Below are 12,079 nucleotides of genomic sequence, written 5' to 3' on the forward strand. Positions count from 1 at the left end.
TCCAGCAGGAGGCGGGCAGCCTAGCGGCAGGAGGACGGCTGGTTCCAGTCCAGCGCCTGGCCCGGGGTTTTATTCTGAGCAGGGGGAGCCGCCCCACCCAGCACGCTGGCTCTCCTCCTGGGGGCTGGGTCTGCGGGAGCTGCCCCCTGAGCTGAGCCCTGGCCTCGGCCATGGATGCCTAACGGTGACCAGACCTCTCAGGACTTGGAGTGCCGGTGCCCAAGGACTCGGGGTGGCTCCGGAGGCGGGGTGTCCAGGGCCTGTCTCCGGATGAGCTCCGAGTAGAGCCCGCCCTTCTTCAGGAGCTCCTCATGCGTCCCCACCTGCAGAAAGAAAGGGGGGGCAGAGGGTCACCCTCCGCCCGGCCCAGAGCTCACAGCCCTCAGAGGACCAGCTCCTTGGGCTGGCCTTCACCTAAGCCAGAGCCCCTCCTGAGGACAGAGCACTGTCGGCCACAGGTTGCGGCTGGCGCACCTGTACTTGTTAGCCGAGCGAGATTGTGCAAGAGCCTCTGGGTCCGCTGTCCTCCTTACAGGGCCCGACGCCCCTCGCCCGGTGCAGGCGGCTGGGGGTCTGTGAGCCGGGCCCCATACAGCCTCCGAGCCCTGCTGCAGACCCAGCCTCAGGGTGCAACTCCCGCTGGGCCCCATCAGGGTCCCCTGGGCCCCATCTTCAGCCCCTCAGCCCCAGGGCCCTCCCCCAGCACCGTGCGCTCCTGAGAACTCTCCCCCGTGACCCTGGGGGTCTCACTGCAGCTCTGCTCACTGCTCCCCCACCCCCAGGGGAAGAAACGGGGGCCCGGAGCAGCCAGGGCTTACTGAAGGGCAAGAACTCCTGAATTCACATGGGTGCTATTTCCAGACCATAACCCCCAGCTCCTGGGGCCAGACCAGACCCTCCCACAGCTCAACTGAGCCACCCATCTCCCCGTGTCCATCCCAGCCCTCTGGCCCAAGCCCCAGGGCCCCGGCCGACCTCGCAGACCCGGCCGTGGGCCATGACGACGATCTGGTGGGCGCCGCGCACAGTGCTAAGCCTGTGGGCGATGACGAGCACGGTGCGCCCGGCGCTGGCGCGGTCCAGGGCCTCCTGCACGACCCTCTCCGACTCCGAGTCCAGCGCGCTGGTCGCCTCGTCCAGGATCAGCACGGCAGGCTGCTTGATGAGCGCTCGGGCGATGGCCAGGCGCTGCTTCTGGCCGCCAGACAGGGTTGCACCTCGCTCACCTGGAGGGCGGGAGGGGAGAGGGCAGGCGTGACGCCTGGCAGCACTCCGATCCCCCACCCCCATGCACGCGGCAGGGCTCAGTGACGCCCGAGGAGGCCGGGCTCCTCCCCGCACCAGGGCACGGCTTGGAGCTGCAACGGGCCCGGGCCCACCCGCCCTGGCCCTGAAGCTCTAGCCGCCTTCTGGCCTCCTGGGTCTCTGCTGTACACAGACGTGGCTCCTGGAGTGGGGGTGGCTGAATGGCGGGAGTTTACCCTACCCCCGGACTTTTTGGAAAGACCACATGTGGGGTTCAAAATGCCCACAGAGAACAGCAGAGGTGGCAGGCTGAGAGCCAAGAAGAGCCTCCAGGTGACGACCGTCACAGAGCGGGGTGCCGGGGGGACAGGGAAAGCGCCGAGAGAGGTGTGGGCCGGCTCCTCCAGGCAGGGCAGGGTCCACGGGAGTCTCAGCAGCCACGGACCTCGAAGGATGGCTGAACAACGCGGCAGGCTAAGCTCAGCAGACTGAGGCCTAACTGCGTCAGTTGCTCAGTCCTGTCCGACTCTGTGACCCCGTGAACTGTAGCCCACCAGGCTCCTCTGTCCATGGGACTCTCCAGACAAGAATATTGGAGCAGGTAGCCATTCCCTTCTCCAGGGGATCTTCCCAACCCAGGGGTCAAACCTGGGCCTCCTGCACTGCAGGCGGATTCTTTACCATCTGAGCCACCAGGAAAGCCATGACTGACGCCTAAGTGTCAAGAAGAGTTGAGAGGGACTTCTCCAGTGGCCCAGAGGTTAAGACTCTGTGCTTCCACTGCAGGGCACACTGGCTGGATCCCTTGTCAGGGAACTACAATCCTGTGTGAAGCGAGGTGTGGCCAAAAAAAGAGTTGAGAACTTTGGATATGCCTGCACCAAGAGAGGACTTCCCAGGTGGCGCAGTGGTAAAGAATCTGCCTGCCAATTCAGGAGATGCAGGAGACCTGGGTTTAATCCCTGGGTGGGGAAGATGCCCTGGAGGAGGAAATGGCAACCCACTCCGGTATTCTTGCCTGGAGAATCCCGTGGACAGAGCCTGGTGGGCTACAGTCCGTGGGGTCACAAAGAGTCGGACATGTCTAGCACCATGAGAAATGCTGCAGCATTCTGCAGCAGAGCCAAGAGACTCTGGATAACGAACATGAGCCCATAGGTTGAAGAAAGGACCTCTGAGAGGAACACACAACGCTGCAAGCGTCAATATGAAGACTCTAGTGTGACGCTACAACGTCCCAGTGTTCTAGAACCACCAGAGCACTCTTCTGGGTGAGTCAGAACAGGGACTTGCTCAACCAAACCCATCCCCACGGATGACAAGAGTGGGAACACCTTCATTAAAGGATAAAAGCCAGAGAGAGAGATTAATACCCTGTGCTTCTGGTCAGGTCTCAGGAGCTGACGTGGTGAACTCTGAAGAGTCCCCATGGCACGGATCAGATGTATCCCCAAAATGCTCCTGTCCCTGCAGCCGGCTTGTGCCTGAACCACCTGGGCGTGGTTTCCCCTGTCCCCGGAGAGCCGCCTCTGTCCCCCTTAGCCATGGTCCCAGTCTGGTCTCCCCCGACACCATGACCATGTTCCCGCCCCCCAGCCCATGTGGGCCCCCAGGCCCGTGTGGGACGCCGTCCCTGCACTCACCCACGATAGTGTTGTAGCCCTCCGGGAAGCTGGTGATGAACTCGTGAGCGTTGGCTTCCCGGGCGGCTGCATAAACCTCTTCGTCAGAGGCGTCCACCTTCCCGAAACGAATGTTCTCCATGATTGTGGTTCCAAACAGGATGGGCTCCTGGGGGTGGGAGGTGGGGGGAACCACAGGAAACATCCCGACTCTGCCCCGAACCCCTGAGGGGTGCCATCAGGACAGTTCTGGCCACACAGGACCCCGTGGAGGGCAGGTGGGGAGGTTCAGAGTTACAGGTCAGAGACAGACCCATCAGAGTGGGGAGTGGCCAAGCTTGCTGCAGGAAACAGGGCCCCTCGGGAAGGGGTGAGGGAAGGCGGCTAGGAGAGCAAGACCAGCTGGTTGGGCAGGGCACCCTGCTCTGGGGAGATAGGCAGGAAGAGTTTTATTATTACAATTTGACCTTCTGGATGCCACGGGCTGTCAGGGATCTTGAAAGGGCCGCCCCATGGGATCTCTTAAATTGAGGAACAGAGTCTGAAGGCAGAGCTGCAGTGGCTGGGATCCCAGTGAACGAACACAGGGACAAGTGAAGACTGCCTGCCTGCCCCCACCCTCTCAAGGGCCGCAGGACTGAGAAGCAAGCTTCACCTGGCTGATGAAGCCAATGACCTGGCCCCGGAGCCAGGAGGGGTCGAGGGTGCGCAGGTCCTGCCCATCCAGCGTCACCACACCCGCTGTGGGGTCGTAGAAGCGCTCGAGCAGGGAGGCCACGGTGGTCTTTCCTGGGGGTCAGGGAGGGGAGGGGGGCGTGGGTTTCCGAAGCATGTTCCAGGAGAGCGGGGCCCCTCCTGCCATGCTGAGTGGTTCCCATGGGGCAGAGTCACAGGCTGGGGGGTGGTGGGCCCCTCTTACCTCCCCCGGACTGGCCCACCAGGGCCACGATCTTGCCTGGGGGCAGCGTGAGGCTGAAGTCTCTGAGCACGGGGAAGCCGGGGCGGCAGGGGTAGCTGGCAGGAGGCGAGAGACCCTCAGGTCGCACCAGGTTCTCGGACCCTTGTCACCCTGGTCCCTCCTGAGCTCTCAAGTCTCCCTGAGCCCCGGAGGGGGGCTTATTCAGAAGGAAACACCGCCCCATGGGTCCCCAGACGGGCCCCCTCCCCCGCCCTCAGCCCGGAGAGGCGGCGGCTGATACCGACCTGAAGGAGACGTTGTGAAAGGTGATAGAGCCGCGCAGGCGCTCCTGGGGCAGGCTGCAGCCCCCGCTGAGTGGGATGCCGGGGCTCAGGGTCATGTACTCGAAGACCCGGGCGCCCGCGCTGAGCCCCCGCACCACCTGGGGAGGGGTTCAAGTCTGGGGTGAGGGAGGCCTGGGTCCGAGGGAAGGGGCAGCATCTCCTGGACGCCCCAGGGGGGAAGGGCTCACAGTGTCCCCTTCGCCGGACGCCCGGTTTCCGCAGCACGCAAGTCACGTGAGTGACTCCAGCCCAGATTTGGCGCCCGCACCCCCAGACCTGACTGCAGCTCACCTGACCGAACAGGATGGAGAGGTTGGCCATGGACCTGCAAGGAGAAGACGTGGGCTGAAAGAGGGGAGTAGGGACAGGCTGAGAGAAGGCGGCCCGGAGGCAGAGGGGGCAGGTCTCACGGGGCGGGCCTGCTGAGTGAGGCAGGGGAACTGGGTGGCCTGGGGCCAAATGGAGAGGCTTCTCCTGAAACCTGGGGCCCCCGGGGCCCGGGCCCTGGCAACCCTGGGACAAGTCACTCCTCCCTTCAGAGCCGCCTTCTCTCCTGGCCTGGAGGGTGCTGACAGCCAGGGACTCCCTGAGGGCCGGGCTCCAGGGAGGAAACGGCCGGGAAGGCTGGGCAGGGGGCTTGGGCTCCATGCTGCCCGCAGCCTGCAGGGCGCAGGGTGAGGCCCGGCCCACCCAGGCGGTTGGATCTAGGGCTGTCCATGCCCGGGGAAACAAGGTCTAATGAACTGGAAAAAAAGGATGTTACTCCTTCCACGGGAAGAAGGAGACAGGAGACACTGGACTGCGGGGGGCAGGGGGGGACCCCAAGAGAAAATTCCCTGAAGATGTTATCTCATCGCAGCTGCGCCCAGACGGTGGGCGGCCACCTTTGTCACACGGGGCTGGAGGGGGGTGAGTCACTGCTCCTTAGTCACAGCGCCCGGCTGGCCTGGCCGCCCGTGACTCTGCGTCTGCGACGGTGTGTGTGGGTTTTCTGAAAGCAAGACTGACTCCCCAGGGTCTCACTTGTCCCGGCACCCAGGTGGGGGCAGGGGGGGATGGGGCTCAGAGCGCTTGCCAGAGTGGGCGAGAGGCATGGAGAGGAGCCGGGATGGGGCGTGCTCCGCCAGTGTCAGGATAGCATGGCCCACCAGAGGCCTGGAAACCACTAGGACTTGGCAGGGGTGCTGAGTGGCTGCCAAAAACCAGTTGCACGTGACCCTGCTCGCTGGAATGGCGCGGGAGGCAGGCCTCGCCCTCCCTGGAGGCCCCGCGGGATAAGGTGGTGGCTGGGCCCATTCCCAGGGGGACCCAGACCCGGACGCCTGGCCGTGACCCTGGTCTGTCTGCGTACCTCCCTGTCCCTTCCAGGACCCCAGGGCCACCACTGAGAACCCCTCGGATGGGGTCCAAAGGTTGAGGCTGCTTGAAGTCAGGGCAGGCCTGCCTCCCTGCCAGACCCCAGGAGGAAACACCAGCTTCTTTACTGACACCCAGTTCCTCCAAGGTGGGTGGTGAAGGCGCTCCATGTGGGGTGTGTGTGTTAGTCACTCGGTCGTATCCGACCCTGTGACCCCATGGACTACAGCCCACTAGGCTTCTCTGTCCATGGTGAAGTGAAGACGCTCAGTTGTGTCTGACTCTTTGCAACCCCATGGACTGTAGCCCACCAGGCTCCTCTGTCCACGGGATTTTCCAGGCAAGAATACTGGAGTGTGTTGCCATTTCCTTCTCCAGAGGAATCTTCCCAACCCAGGGATCAAACCCTGGTCTCCCACATTGCGGGCAGATGCTTTACTGTCTGAGCCCCCAGGCAAGCCCCCTGTCCATGGCAAGGGGCCCCCAAATGGCTGGGCCTAGGGCCTGTGTGTATGCAAGGGGCTCTCCTGAGTCTGTAATGGCACTCTGCTAGCCCACCAGGCCGTGCAGCGGGGAGGGAAGGAGCGGGTCTGTGCCCAGGCCACAGGGGGGAGGGGGCCCAGCGGAAGGCGAGTCCGAGGGAGGAGGGCCGACCCCGTGCAGGGAGCCAGGGGTGTCCATGCAGGTCAGCACCGGGGGAGGGGCAGCCAGGGGCGGCCCGAGATCTGTCTCTGGAACCCTCAGATCTCTGTGTCCCAAGGCCACCGGGGAGGAGGGGGGTGTCCAGCACCAGAGAGGGTGTGAAGGGGCCTGACTAGGCAGCCCTGAGCAGAAACGGGGGGACCCTGGTCTTTGTGGGACACTGGCCTGGGGCGGGAAAGGGGGGGCTCTTTATACCTGCCCTGCCTCGGGGTGAGCGCCACTCGGCCCTGGACAGTAACAAGGCCGATGGTGAAGGAGGGGAAGTCCAAACTCGCAGGGGCGAGTCTTCATGCTTCAGTTACTTGTTATTTCACATTTACTCTGTTTATCTAGCATCTATTTACTTTTCACGTGTTTTGGTGTATGTGGTAGATGGGGGGAGGACAAAGCAAGGGGAAACGCAATCAGCAGAAGGAGCTGCCAGGAACTCAGCTCGGAAGGGGCAGGGGAGGGGAGGAGGCTGCCCGCACTGGGTCCTCTTGTGGCAGAGCCAGTGGATACACGGGGCCAGCGGAGACGCCGACCCAGTGAGCCAGCTGGGTGGGAGGTGCAGGGGAAGGTCAAGCAGAGGGTGGGAGCCCAGCTCTTAGAGACTGCATCAAAGATGGGCTACCACACATTTAATCTTAAAGAAAGTGAAGTCGCTCAGTTGTGTCCAACTCTTTGCAACACCACGGACTGTAGCCCGCCAGGCTCCTCCGTCCATTGGATTCTCCAGGCATGAATACTGGAGTGGGTTGCCATTCTCTTCTCCAGGGGATCTTCCCCACCCAGGGATCAAACCTGGGTCTCCCACAGTGCAGGCAGACTCTTTACCGTCTGAGCCACCAAGGGAGCCCACATGGAGTCTTACTCAGCCTTAAAAGGGAAGGCAATTCTGACACCTGCCCCGACATGGATGAACCTGGGAGAAGTCGCACTCAGAGAAAGACGCCCTCACCAGGGGACAGACACCATGTGAGCCCACCTAGATGAGGACCCGAGGTGGGCAGATTCACAGACAGAAAGCAGGACGGGACTGCCAGGGGCTGGGGAAGGGGTCATCGAGGTATAGTATTTCAGTTTCGCAAAGTGAAGACGTTCTGAAGATGGATGCTGGTGATGGCCACACAACCTGAGTGTTATGTGATGCTAATAAACTGTACTCAAATACATTAAGACGGTAAATTCTGTTACGTGTATTTTATCACAATTAAACAAAAAAGGCTTATCAAGGAAGCTTTTGAATTGTTGGGAAGTTGAAGCTGACGGCTGCGTTTCTGAGGGTACAGTCAGTGAATGAGGTTGCGGGGAGCCCTGAGTGGGCGCTGCTGGAAGGCAGGGGGCCCCCTCCCCAGCCCTGCACTTTGCTGGGGGAGCTGGTCACCGTACACACAGCAGACTGGCGCCCCCTGCTCCCTGCCCCACCTGGGCCCCTCAGGAAGAGAACGGCCCACACTCACCTCTGCACAGTCTGGGAAGCCACCAGGAAGGACATGAGGTCTCCCCCTGTCAGCTGCTGCCCCGCCACGAGGGAGCCCCCAATAAACAGGGTACCCAAGACCATGCCTGCGAGGGGCCAGGACAGGTGGTCAGGGAGGAGGCTGGGGGACAGGGTCTGGCCCCTGTGCCGGTCCCTGCCCCACTCCCCACTGGCATTTCAGCAAGTCACCCGAATGGTCTCTGCCTTTCTTCCTTTGGCAACGAGGGGGATGGGGGCACCTCACTGCTTCCTCCCCAGCAGCTCTGCCCGTGGCTCGGATGTGGCCCTGGGCCTGTGTGCCCACTGCCTGCCCGAGTTGGCAGCCTCCTCCCCTAGTTAGCAGACCAGCTGCCTGGCACTCGGGAGACGTCAGCCACCAAGCAGGTGGAGGGCCGCCCTTGCTTTTCTGAGCTCACCCCGAGCCAAACCCGTACTCCCCCCGGGGGTCCCTGCTCACTCACAGTTGAAGGCGATGTTGGAGAGCCCCTGGAACAAGGCGATGCCTCTACCCAGCTCCTCTGCCTTACAGCGGGACCCCTCCAGCTCCGCTCCGTAGCGTCTAGGGACAGAGGCCAAGCCCGGCCCTCAGGAAGCTGGCAAGGTGGGGTGCAGGGCGGATGGAGGGGCCTTTGGGAGCACCCCCCAGCTCTGCGCTCTGCCCCTGCTCAGGACTCACTCCTCCTCCCGCTGCTCCATGGCGAAGGCGCGCACGGTCCGAACGTTGCCCAGGGCCTCATCTGCCACACCTGTTGCCTTGGCGACCTGCAAGGGACTCAGGAGTTAGGAAGCCGGGATGCAGATGGGGAGGGTGACTGAGGAGTGCAGAGCGCAGAGAAAGAGAGGAGCACAAGGCGGGTGGGTGGGAATTCCCATACCTGCTCCTGACACTGGCGAGACAGTTTTCTGAGAGCTGAGCCCATCAGGGTGCCAACTCCCATCAGAGCAGGCGTGGCCACCACCAGCAGCAGCGTGAGGCGCGTGGAGAGCATGGACAGGGACACCAGGCAGCCGGCCACCTGCGTGCAGCTCCGCAGCCCCTGGGCAGTGGACAGGAAGCCTGTGAGGTGTCAGCACCAGTATCTGGGGACTCGCCAAGAGTCCGTTAGCTAGAGCCAGCTCCCCACTCACTCACAGGGCGAGGCCACAGGTCTGATCCCCAGGAGGCCACCAGTCACAGACTGTAACCCTTTCCTGACCAGCAGGGGTGAGAAACTACGGACAAAGGCCTTCTCCTCCTCCTGACAAGGCCACTGTCCTCTGCTCGAGAAACTGAATCAAAAAAAGGACAGCCTGGCAATACCGCCCAGGGCCTGCTGAGGGGTCAGTGACAACGTGGGGAGCTGGGGATGAAGAAAAGACATCAGGAATTCAGCAGAGCTGTCGCTCGCTCTCCTGTTAGTGGGCCAGGCACTCCAGGGCCAGGCCGTGACGATGCTCTTGGCAAGTAGGGCCGGCAAAGGCTCTTGTCTGAGTTCTGGGGAAGGGTTTTCCGAGGGAGGTTGGATTTCACTGCAGGAGAGAAACAGCCTGTCCTGACCTTGGACACACCCCGCCCGCTGGCTGGCACCTCCCGCCCACACCCTCACCAGAGGGCAGACTTCTGGCTTTGGTGTAAGCTGGGGGCGAGGGGGCCCAAGAGTGTGAGCAAATGTGTGTGTGACAGTCGGGAAGCACTTTGGCACTGACCTGGGAGATAACGAGTTTGAAGGAGGATTTAAACTCCTGCACGTCCGTAGTCAGTCGGCTCACCAGCTGCCCTGTCTTCTTAGCGTCAAAGAACGCGATGTCTTGGCTGGGGCCGCAAGTGGAGAGGAGGGAGACACGCCCTCAGGGCGAGGCCCCGCCCCCAAGACACGCCCCCAGGCCCCAGGGCCCCGCCCCCTACCGGAGCAGGTTGCAGAAAAGCGCCCTTCGAAGGTCCACGGCCATGCGCTCGCCGATGCGGGACAGTAGCACCAGGTACCCGAAGGTCAGCAGGCCCTGCGAGAGAGGCCCGGCTCTCAGGGATGCCCGGGGCTCCTCGGAGGGGAGGGGGCCCCCCAGCCCTCCCTCCTGCGGTACCTGCAGGCCATAGAGGAGGAGCAGGTGGGTGCTGAGGCTCCGGGACTCCGTCAGGAAGCTGCCCGCGTGGTCCCTCGTGTACTTAGCCACAATCTCCACCAGCTGCCCCAGGAGCAGGGGGATCTGCACGTTCACCAGGGCCGCGCCCAGCGCCAGCTTGGGGGTGGGGGCAGCTGGTCAGAGGGGGACCACCTCTCCCCATCCCGATTCTTCCTCTCTCACTGCTGCCCCTACTGTGCAGGTTCCTGTGTCTCTCAGAGAGGAAAACCCAGCCGCCAGCCCCTGGGGACACTTGGGCCCTGTCCCCCAGCCCCATGCAGGTCCTCCAAGGACCCTCAGCTGTGTCCCCAAGCCAGTGGCCTGGGGTCTCCTCTGAGACTCGGCCGGGCAGGAAAGCTGTCCCTGCGCAGCTGGGGGCTTCTGCAAACGGGGGCTGTATCCTTCCCTTCCCTGGTGTTGGGGCGGGGGGCGGGAGAAGACCTCACCACGACGGCTGCCCCCAGGACCAGCAGGTGGGGGCGCAGAAACTGCCAGAAGAGCGTCCAGTTAAAGCGGGGCTCCAGGACACAGGGTCTGGAGTGGGCCGGGGGGCCCTCTTCTGCCTCACACAGTGCCACAAGGCCGAGGCGGGTGCACTTACTCAGAACCAGGGGGCCCAGGAGGACTCCCCCAACCCAGCGCCAGGCAGAGGGGCTCCGGATGGGAGCTGGAGGTGCTCGAGGGAGGCGGGCCCGGAGCTGGGAGCGCAGCCGGGCCACGGCCCCAAGGAGGCAGGTGCTGGGGCGGCCATCGGAGGACCTGCAGGGAGAGAATGCCGGTGACGGCTCACGGGCCTGGCTGTCCCTCAGCCTAGCAGCACGGCGCCCGGCTCTCGGCCTTGACTCAGCCCTCTGGGGGACAGAGGCTGTCACAAGAGAATTGTGACAGCTCCCCCTACCTGTCTCAGGGAGGCTCTCAAGCAACCTCTATTTCTGAGACGAACACACCCAGTGGAAAGTCATCGAAACTTAAAGATGTCTGCCCCCGGCTCGTCTCTGGGACGGCTGGCCCTCATCAGCCACCGTCTCCAACCTCCGCTCTTTCAGAAGAATGGCGGGTCATCAGAGCTGGACGGCGCTCCCCTTACTGATGAGCAGCAGAGCTGGGACAAGGTGGGGGCCCTGTTGTCTGACCCCGGAATCCAGGCTCTGGACTGGGTGTGATGAGCTCACAGCTACATGTGGTGAGGCCAGGAGGGACCCCAAGACTCTGCCCACTGGTCGGAAGCTTGTTACACCCCATCACTCTGTCCCCTCCCGGGCCTTGAGTGCTAACGTGACAGACAAGGCATGGAAGAAAAGGGTGACGGGCTCCCTCTCTGTCAGCTGGAGGAAGAAAAAGAAATAAAATCCACGTAACTTGCATCTAGTCATCTCACATAGGCCAAGATCCCCCGTATCCTGCAGTTTTGGTATCTGCAGTTTTGCATTCACATGGCAATGCAGGGTGACCAGCCTACTGTGCACCGTGCTCTGCTCCGAGGTCCAGGGAACAAAAGACCAACAGGACAGGACAGGTAACCGCCCTCGTGGTGGTTAAGCTTTAGTGTGGGTGTATGGATAGACCCTGATGCTGGCAAAGATTGAAGGCAGGGGGAGAAGAGGGTGGCAGAGGATGAGACGGTTAGATAGCATCACCGACTCAATGGACGTGAACTTGAGCAAACTCCAGGAGATGGTGAAGGACAGGGGAGGCTGGCGTGCTGCAGTCCAAAGGATGGCAAAGAGTTGGACAGGACTTAGTGTCCGAACAACAACAATGTATAGGGCAGGGGGGTGGACACAAAAAAAGCTAATGACAAAGCTTGCTGAGGGTGGGTGGTGGGAGCGGGGGACCCATTACCGTCCCTTTAAAACATGTGGACTTGAGAGAGTAAGGAAGACCATAATCATAATTGCATTTTAAAGATCCCTGCAGAGAAGAGTGAGCTGGAGAAGAACAGGAGCAGCTATAGGGAGGCCTGTTAGAAGTATCCGTTACCTGGCCAAGAGTAGATGGGAGGGTGATCAAAGATGCAAATGAGATTACTGATGGGGAGAGGCTTTAAAAACAAATGGATGAGAGGGTTTTCCTTGACAACAATGGTTTTTCCTATGTCCAGACCCTCCTAACTACACACTCAGTCTCATCCTTCCCTGTTTCAATGAGGCCTGCCTGAGCTTCTTGCCACCTCCATGTGACATCTCCCCCACCTCATCCACCTGCCTGTTTTCCACCGCATATTTCATATCTATCCAAAATATAAGTGGAAAAAATATATAGACAGAGAAGCTCACTGTTCTGCTCTCTGTAAATGCCCCACTTCATACATTCCTTGATGGCAGGAAGTCAGATCTTACTCGCCACTGTA

At 61.7% G+C, this 12,079-nt stretch overlaps 1 protein-coding gene across 1 annotated transcript in view; it reads right to left on the reverse strand.

Moving 5' to 3' along the window:
* The window catches only part of ABCB8 (ATP binding cassette subfamily B member 8), a 15,258-nt gene continuing 3,179 nt past the window's right edge, over positions 1 to 12,079 (reverse strand). Inside the window, exons 2-16 of the mRNA XM_020873110.2 lie at positions 10,176 to 10,488; positions 9,691 to 9,846; positions 9,515 to 9,609; positions 9,316 to 9,421; positions 8,505 to 8,666; positions 8,306 to 8,391; positions 8,091 to 8,188; positions 7,610 to 7,715; positions 4,401 to 4,434; positions 4,071 to 4,207; positions 3,787 to 3,881; positions 3,523 to 3,656; positions 2,889 to 3,036; positions 976 to 1,226; positions 1 to 323 (exon numbers count right to left, since the gene is read on the reverse strand). Coding sequence (XP_020728769.2) covers positions 198 to 323; positions 976 to 1,226; positions 2,889 to 3,036; positions 3,523 to 3,656; positions 3,787 to 3,881; positions 4,071 to 4,207; positions 4,401 to 4,434; positions 7,610 to 7,715; positions 8,091 to 8,188; positions 8,306 to 8,391; positions 8,505 to 8,666; positions 9,316 to 9,421; positions 9,515 to 9,609; positions 9,691 to 9,846; positions 10,176 to 10,488 — 2,047 coding nt within the window. The 3' untranslated portion in view covers positions 1 to 197. The remainder of the gene's footprint in view (positions 324 to 975; positions 1,227 to 2,888; positions 3,037 to 3,522; positions 3,657 to 3,786; positions 3,882 to 4,070; positions 4,208 to 4,400; positions 4,435 to 7,609; positions 7,716 to 8,090; positions 8,189 to 8,305; positions 8,392 to 8,504; positions 8,667 to 9,315; positions 9,422 to 9,514; positions 9,610 to 9,690; positions 9,847 to 10,175; positions 10,489 to 12,079) is intronic.

This window comes from Odocoileus virginianus, chromosome 1, assembly GCF_023699985.2.
Source record: "Odocoileus virginianus isolate 20LAN1187 ecotype Illinois chromosome 1, Ovbor_1.2, whole genome shotgun sequence".
Lineage (NCBI taxonomy): Eukaryota > Metazoa > Chordata > Mammalia > Artiodactyla > Cervidae > Odocoileus > Odocoileus virginianus.